An 8,915-nucleotide genomic window follows, 5' to 3' on the forward strand; every position below is an offset into this window, starting at 1 on the left:
ACAATATAGCTGGTCTTAGCTAAGAGTCATTAAAATATTTAGTAAGTTTTTACTAAAGGAGTAAAGAAATACATTTTAAATACAGCAGTGTCATTTGGTTTTCAAAATGGAACTTGAGTCCCTCTAGTGGATAGAGTATAGTTCACTTTCCAAGCTTAAAACAGAAAGAAAGATGACAATTTTGAATTACGTGGAACCAGCTCTCTAATCCACTGTTCTCATCGGCACTGCTGTCCTCTCTCCCCAGCTGAGGGACAGAGCTTAGCTAGTCACTGGCCTGACTCATTAGCCGAGATGCAGCGGTGCTCCTCTCTTGCCTGTGTGATCTCAGTGCCCTGGTCATTCCAAGTATGTGCGCTCAAAAGCTGGGGCTCACAGCTGCCTTCTTTCAAGCCTCAGCAAATATAAACTCAGACTACAAGTCGATGATTTTAAGCTGTGCAGTTCTTTACAGAAAAGAACACGGTGCCCCCAGGGTCTTTGAGTTGCCATGAAGGAAGTAATTACACTAACCTGTTGGGGGCGCAACAGGGTGATCCACGATATTTGGTAATAGGAGGAGTTACATCTGAGGATAGCCAGAACACCGGAAGTGTGGTATGGCAGAAAGAACTTGGGTTTTGGGTTCAAATCCTAAGTTTGCACTTACTAGCTCTGTGACCTTGAGCTGGTGACATAGCCTCTCTGTATCTTAGTTTTCCCTTCTGTAAAATGCGGAGGTGATGATCGCTATTTTTCAGGGTTGTTTAAAAAAAAATAAACATGCAAAGAAAGGTCTTTGTGGTTTTAGTGCTATGTAATTGGTAGCAGAAGTCACGGAAATTTCACTAGCTGAGTTCATTATAATACATGGGATTTAATTATTTGGGTAAATTTCCCCTCTTCTCCCCTGCCTTCTTTTCTTTCAGTCACCACCAAGTAAGCGAAGAAAATTAGAGAAGCCAAGGAAACCCATTACATTTGTAGTGCTAGAGTCTGTGATGAAAGAACTGGCCCTCAAAGCATCTCCTCTGGGCTCCGAGACAGCTGAAGGCATAGTAGTTGTGACGACGTGGATTGAAAAAATTCTCACCGATCTGAAGGTACCTGGTTATGCACATTGAAGAAGTACTTATACCATAATAATCTCTTTCTTTCTTTTCTTGTTCTTTTTTAAAGGAGTTTTGAGAGCAGGAAAATGATTTCCTATAAAATCCTGTTTTTCCTCCAAACAGGTCGAACATAAACGCGTTCCCTGTGGAAAAGAGGAAGTTAGCCTTTTCCTGACAGCTGTAGAAAACTCCTGGATTCATTTAAGGAGAAAGAAAAGAGAACGAGTGAGACAATTGAGAGAAGTGCCCCGTGCTCCTGAGGACGTCATCCAAGCCTTGGAAGAGAAAAGGTTCACTCCCAAAGAGTCTGGCAGTAGCCCGGACCCGGCCCCCCAGGAAAGTGCCCTGTGGGGGCCTGCTCTACGGGAAGGCGAGTCTGCCACTGTTGGGGACCCAGGCCCAAACCAGGACTCGCTTTCCCAGGAAGAAAACCCAGAACCCATGGAGGATGAAAGGAGTGAGGAGAAGGGAGAGATGGAGGTTTTAGAAAGTTGTAAAGGCTGTAGCAATGGAGCACAAGTCGGAGAGGCTTCTGAGCAGTTCCACCATCCAGTGTCTGACAGAGGGAACCATCTCCAAGGAGTGGCCGGACGTTACCTATTCAAGTGTCTGATAAACGTTAAGAAGGAGGTAGATGATGCCTTGGTTGAAATGCACTGGGTTGAGGGCCAGAACAGGGATTTGATGAACCAGCTTTGTACCTACATACGTAACCAAATTTTCAGGCTTGTGGCGAGTTAACTCCAAACTTCTTGCACAGTCGAGAAGTCTCTAAAGCAGCTTGCTTTGGAGTGGCCTGTGGAGTGGCAAGAAGAATTCCGCCATGGGTTTATTGGTAGCGTTATTAGGAATTATCTTTAAAAACAGAAACAGATTAATGCATTTGTAACTACCATCCCCCCCCTTTTTTTTTAAAGTTACAGGGCATTGTGGTATGGTGGTAGTTCAAGAGGAAGAATTGTATCGGCATCAATAAAAAGCCATCAGAAAACTCATAAGGGATTTAAAGCTGATTTAAGGTGATCCCACCTTCGCTTTAGACTGCTTCTCTGAGGCCAAAAGGATTCTTTTTGGAATCTGGTTTGGGTCAGAACTGAGAAAAAAACTGGCCTGATGGTAGGCGGTGGGAATGTCAGAGAGAGAAAGCTAGTAATGCCAGAAGAAGGGCTGGTCTGGGGAGCGCCTGGAGCCATCACATTCCTGACTCACGGCTGTTTTGATGTTGCTTATTTCAGAAACAGAATTAGGTAAGCAAAACTCCCAGATGTGACTGAAAGACACAACAGAAGGAAGCCATACTCCTACCTCCAACCTATTGAAAGTACTGTTTCGTAGCAGTTTCACTAGTATATGACATTTGAAGTGGAACTTTTGTTGTCAATATAAGAGTATTCAGAATTGAGAACTGTTGATTGTGTTTGAACACTGGGGTTGGGGAAAATATTTTCTTGGCTTTGAATGGGTAAATGATAGAAATAAGAAATGGAGCAAGATACTTATGTGTGGTAGGTTGCTTAAGAAATTCTCATCTATTGGCACATAAGTTGTACCTGATCAAATACTGCTTCTTGTGGATTCCTTTGTTGTCCCCTCTTTGCTTACCTGTTAGCATAGGAGAACTGAGGCCTGGGTAAGCGTGTTCTTAACACAGGTTTCTAATTGGAATGTCAGGGCACAGCAGAATGCCTCTGGAAAAGGCGTCTCGCTTTGTTTTGTTCCCTTGGTATTTCAGTTACCCTCTGCTGTGCTTGACTTTCACAGCCTGCTTTTATACCAGCAGCCTACGGTTCTTTTTAGACTGACATTTTTGAGGATGGTGCCAGAACTCCTTGTTATCTGCAAAGAAGACTGGGGCTGAGTAATTAAGCCACACTTTCGAAACGTGGCTATTGGTTAGGGCAGAATACTGATGACCTTGGCATATTTTGGCAGCAGCAAGACCAGGCCCTCAGCAAAGATACAGGAAACGAAAATAGGACTATATTATACCTTCCTGTGGCAGTGGAGACAGAGCTACAGAAGATAACATGTTAACCAATCAGTGTTCTTACCCAGTTCATGACCCTCTAGAAAATCCATGAACTTCCTGGATTGTTTCCAAAAGCTCTGTGAGCGTGTGCATGCGTGCATGCGTGTGTGTGTGTGTGTGTGTGTGTGTGTGTGTTCCTGGAGAGGAGTTCCTGATTTAGAGAGAAGAGGGGTCAATAACCCCCTGAGCATTAGGAACCACGATTCTAGTCCATCCTCTCATCTGACAAGAGGAGGAAACACGCATAGGGTCACACTGAGCCAAGATTCAATCCATGGCTTTGGTTTCCTCCTGTCCAGGTCCTCCTCCTGCACCCACCCACGCTGTCCTGCTCTCCTTACCTCTGATGACACATCTGAATCGTATGCCAGACCCAAACCTAAGTTTCTATCTTGATAGAATTTTAGGGTAATTGAGTTAAGTGGCAACTGTTCATTTGATAAGTAGTCAGTCTTGTTTGCTTCATTAAAAAAGAATTAGCACAGTGCTCTAAAGATTTGGAAAAGTGAAAGTAGAAAATGGCAACAAAGTATCAACCTTCTCAAACACAGCCACTACTGGTATTTTAGTATTTCCTTCTATAGATGGGGTGTGTGATTGTGTGGGTTTGACTTTGGTTTACTCATGTTGTGAGATATGCTTTTTTATTTTTATTTTTTATTATTTCAGTTTTATATTATGCTTTTTTAATTTAACATCTTAGAAGTATTTTTACACATGGTAACAGTAGTGTGTTTATTTACACTCCTTGCCTGTTCAAAATGCATTTCAGGCACAATATTAATTAGCCTTTGTTTAAGTCTAGTACTTAGATTCCCAGAGAAAAGGCTGTATAACTGTGTCTGTATGTGTGTTTCAGTGCCCCATGTTTAAGCCTTGGTGTCGTGGAGGAGGTTTTAATAGGTTTTAAGTTAATGTTCTTAGAATTTGAAAAGTATGTGACGGGGTAGCTTTCACTACTAGAGCTGTGAGTGCCTTCTTTGCGTTTGGATGTCTTCATTTCCTTTTCTGAGAAGAAGTTTATTTCTATCTCATGAGAGAACATTGAAAACATTTTTAAAAGACATCCAAAAATTCTCTTAGTTATGCATATACTTTATCATTATGTGATATGTGATAGCATAGATATGCCTCTGGCATAGGGGAAAGAGGATTTTTTTTTTTCTTTAAAGAACCAGGTTATTGACCCATGTATCATAATGTTGAATGATACTTGCCTTAAATGTCTGGAGGTCAAGTTCATGTTGATGGATTGGTATGGAATTAAATATTTGTGGTATTATCTTAAATCCTGTTCTGGTCCCTGACATTGGCTTCTGATCTCCTGATAACTAAAGTGGGAACAGAAACTGAACTTGTTTTCCATGGAGGACTAAAGCTGCTTTTGTTCTTTGGAATCTGCTTTGCTTCCAACCGTTTGGTTCCCTCACCCCACATCCTCATCTGACTACTCACTTACCAGAGCACTGCCACATGTCCTAGCAGGCTTGGCGTCCCTGCAGAACAGTTTCAGCTTTCTTCAGGGTTCCTGTTGATTACTTAAAACTTTAATATATATAATATTATTTAAAACATGAAACCTCTCCTCTTGATAGAAATCAAAGCTTATCATGTGAGCACACCAACTTCCAAGCTCTGACAAGTAATAAAACTGCAAGGTGTGGAAAACCCGAGGCCTCTTGAAAGAAGGGAGTAGCCCCTCCATCTTACTTAAGCCACAGCATTTTCCTCCGTAGCCACACGGGGGCACCTGTGGCCCTTTTATCAAGCGCCTTAACTGCTCTGTGGGAATAAATAAAACTGTGTCCTTGGTATTTTCTTGAAATATCCGATTGCTACCCAGATAAATATTTTTATGTAAATAAGTACATTTTCACATAAATAAAACTTGGAAAATAAAAGGAGAAAGAATTAAAACTCCACTATCCCCTGGTCTTTTTATCTGGGCATAATCTTCCAACCTTTTTGTTTCTTTATAGTCCCAGTTGACTATTTTTTTCTTTTCTTTCCATCTGTCCTGCTACTCTACAATATATCCAAGTTGGGTCAGTACTTTGGATCAACTTTTTCTTGGTGTCTAGTTAATTGGGGCACTAGAGGGAGAATTTTAGTAATCTTAAACAGTAACTTTTCAAAAGCCTTGGATGTCTTCATTATATTACTCTATGTTCCAGGAAGAGTCATATAGAGAGCTCTGAGAAAGAAACTGTTTTCAATGTTCTTTTGTCTTTTTATTCTTGTTTTGGTTTATCTGGCTGGCTGACTAGCACTCATGTAATATGTTGTTTACATCAAAAATTGGCACCGTTGGTTCTGTGTGGTATGTGTTATATACACAGTTAGCCGGGCCTTCTGCCCCGCAAGGGGTGTTTCTGTGTAGAACATGTATATTACTAACCCTGGGGTCCATGTGACTCAAGGAAAAGTTCCATCTACCCTTATTTTTACAGCACAGAATCAGATGTTACAGGTGCCCGGTCGCCCAATAGATTTGCACATTAGGAGGAAGGTCCACTTTGGAAAACTAAGGAACCCTCTGGGAGTAGGAAAGTCTCAAAAGTACAGCAGTTCTACAGCCATCAAGAGGTGCCCCTGGGAAAAGGACCTGACCACATTTTTTTAGGGAAGTTGGTGCTTGGGAGATTTGGTTTGCTAAATGGGCAGTAACCCCAGTAAAACCCAGAAGAGGCTGACTAGCAGAATGAATTGGCCGCTGCCTCCTAGAGCAGGGTACTGATGTTCTTGAACGTTTCTAATGCTCCCAAGTACAAATCTCTTGGTGCCCGTGCCAGCACAGTATTAGAAAGCCCTGCCTAGGGCTCCCCTACTAGCAGCAGGGCCTCACACACACTCTGCTCTGTAAAGACACTCATGCCCTCTGCTGTGACTCACCCAAATGACCAAAAGAGCAGTTTATTATTTTAATTGCTGCCTTGTGGAGGCAGTGCCTTTACTCCGAGGAACTGTTGTGACTGAGTGAAGGCCGTGTACTGCTGAATGCCCTGTAAGGTGTAGTCTGTCCCCTGTGTCAGCTCAGGCAGAGCCATCAGCGACGCTGGCTTCGCTGCAGGAAAGCCAACGGTCACTGGTGCTTACTCTGAGCCAAGGAACTAAGATAAGAAGGAGTGGACCAGAAAGTGCAGGTGAACTTGGCAGACTTGGCTTGTTATGATGTTTTTAAGAGGGCAAAGGATATTTAAATCCTAAATGCTTTTCCAACCACCCCAGGGGAATGAAAAACAGTAAAAGAGCGCAGACTTCACCGTTCATCAGTCATGGGTACCTTCCAGTTCCCCTGACCGGGGAAGCCAATTTTCCTAAGCCTTTTCCTCAGGAAAGATGAGGGATTCTTGCTTCACAGAGTTGCAGCAGCAGTTAAGTGAGAGAAGTACTAAAACAGCTGGACGAGTACATACGCAAAGAGTACGCTTCTCAGCTTGTTCATCTCTTCTTCTTCTTTGAGTTATCGACTTCTTGTCAGAAAATCGTTTCTACCAATAAACTCCAGTGAAAAGGCCGAGACCTCGAGTATATAATAGCAGGCGCGACTACCACTTTTTGACCAAGAGCTAAACTCAAGCTTCCTGGAGGGACGAACAGGAAACCAATATTGATTGGCCATCTTCTATATAAATTGTCTCATTTATTAACCCTGCAAAGTGGTATGGTGTCCCTGTGTGACAGATTAAAGAAATGGAAGCTCAGAGAACTTAAGGGACTTGCCCTAAGGTTATTCACAAAGCTAAGTCACAGAAACAGGATTTGAACTCAGGCCCAGAGATCCAAGACAGGGATCTTGTAACAAATTTCAAGGTTTGGAACAAGTGCTACACTTAGGATGGAAATAGACTTCCAGGCTCATTTGACCTACCTCTGGGAAAGGAGACTGAAATTATATGACACAAGAAAGAGAGAAAGGACACCTCTTACCCAGCTGTACAATTTAGCACTATAAGGTAATATTATTTTCCAGTCTATGATCAATGAGCAAGATTTAGTAGGTGAGATTGCTTATAATTAGTTCTTCATTTATGCTACCAAATCGTCATAGAATTTTGTGTTTGGTTGGGTGAATGAACTCAAAATCTGGAGAAAAGAAAAGGCTGCCTGCCATCTGGTGGACCCATTCAGGGAGTGTGGCCCGAGAGTCTAGAAACCAGAGCTAGGAAATTCCCAGCTGGGGAACTTGGCTGGCTCCAGCAGCTCGTCCCTAGGGAAATGTGCTGCTGCTGTCCAAAAGAGGAGGCGAGCCAGAGATCGCTGCTGGGCCTGGGACAGTGGGTCTGGCAGGGCCTGCTCCCTTAGATTGGCTGGAGAATGGACATTCCCAGTCTGGTCCAACAGGGTCCTCCATTCAGATTTGTTTGTCCCAGGATTCCTGCCTTCAGGGCCAAAGGTGGGCTTTGTGGGTCAAACTCTGACCTGTCTTTCAGTGACCTCTATACGAGCACTAATAAGGACTTTTTCATTCACAAGGGGAAGTACAAGACTTCCTCCTTTCCTACACCAGGGGCCAGGCAAGAAGAGATGGGGCTCATGCTCTGACTAAAAGGAAGTAGCTTTTGTTCAATTCCTACTGGTTATTGCCCTGCAAAAATAGGTGACCAGTGTTGTTGGGTCTTTTGAGGGTTTTGGATTTTTTTTTTTTTTTTAGGGAAACCAGAAATCCAGATTTATGAGAAATTTATATAACTATAAATCCTGACAACTAATCCCGTAGTTTATAAAAACCTGGTACACCATAAGTTTGTGACCTTTTCTACTGCCAGGCAGTAGAACTTAATATTTGCTTCCTCCACTTTCCTAACTCTTGTTCACTTCAGCTACTGAAGTCTAGTTGCTGCCCACACTCCTTTTTTAGAGTTCTTCTCATCTCTTAAAGGGAGAATCCCAAAGATTCTGTCTATGGGCCTTGTTTGCTCTTTTCTCCCACTTATGGCTGCGCCGATCATCTCCGTGACTTCCAACTGCTCACCTATACACTCATCAGGCCCAAATCTAGACCTTCCTGAACTTCCCACATGCACGTACCTAACCACCTACTGGACATCTCCCCCAGGACCATGGCTGTGTCAGACTTGACTTACTGTCTACCTGTTTCTCTCCTATATTTTTGAGCATCACCCAGCTGTCCAGATTAGAAATCTCTACTCTTCCATCTCCTTCACTACCAGGGGCTAAAATCTTCCACCTTAGAAATAGCTCCCATACCCAGCCCCGCCTCTCCATGTTACTGCCGCAGCCTCGTGCTGTCCCTCCTCTCACCTGGCCTATAAGGGGAGCCAGAACCATTCCTGGGGGACTTCGGAGCTAAGCGTCCGAGCAGATTTGGGTAGGTTTTGGGGCGGGGGGATGAAACCTGATTTCGGGGGTGAAATGGGAGAGCTTTCAGAAGAAAAACTAGAATGGGAAGTAGACCCACAGCAACAGGTCACGTTAGTTGAGATGGAGAAATATAAGGCCCTTCCTGATAAAGCACAGGAGAACTGTTTTTCCCTTTAATATAATTTGATTTTACAAAAGTAATGCGTTTTCATTATAAGAAATTTAGAAAATAATAAAAACTTACAATTCCACTACTCAAATGGAGTTATTTTACATTTTACCTATCTTATTATTTTTGTATGCTTATATATTTTTAAACAGCAAATGGGGATCATACTATATATTATGTTTTATAATCTTTTCCATTTAGCCATATATTATAATAACCTTTTTCTGATTATGACATTAATTTTTGTGTTAGAAAACTTGTGAAAATAAACGTTACTGGTAATCACACTGCCCAAAGTCAA

At 42.6% G+C, this 8,915-nt stretch overlaps 1 protein-coding gene across 1 annotated transcript in view; it reads left to right on the forward strand.

Annotated features, from left to right (window-relative positions):
* METTL16 (methyltransferase 16, RNA N6-adenosine) overlaps positions 1-8,915 on the forward strand; it is a 70,502-nt gene extending 61,587 nt beyond the window's left edge. The window contains exons 9-10 of the mRNA XM_019755521.3: positions 909-1,082; positions 1,215-8,915. Coding sequence (XP_019611080.3) covers positions 909-1,082; positions 1,215-1,832 — 792 coding nt within the window. The 3' untranslated portion in view covers positions 1,833-8,915. The remainder of the gene's footprint in view (positions 1-908; positions 1,083-1,214) is intronic.

The sequence above is a fragment of the Rhinolophus sinicus genome, chromosome 12, assembly GCF_057876585.1.
Source record: "Rhinolophus sinicus isolate RSI-liver-muscle chromosome 12, RSI-T2T, whole genome shotgun sequence".
NCBI classification, from domain to species: Eukaryota; Metazoa; Chordata; class Mammalia; order Chiroptera; family Rhinolophidae; genus Rhinolophus; species Rhinolophus sinicus.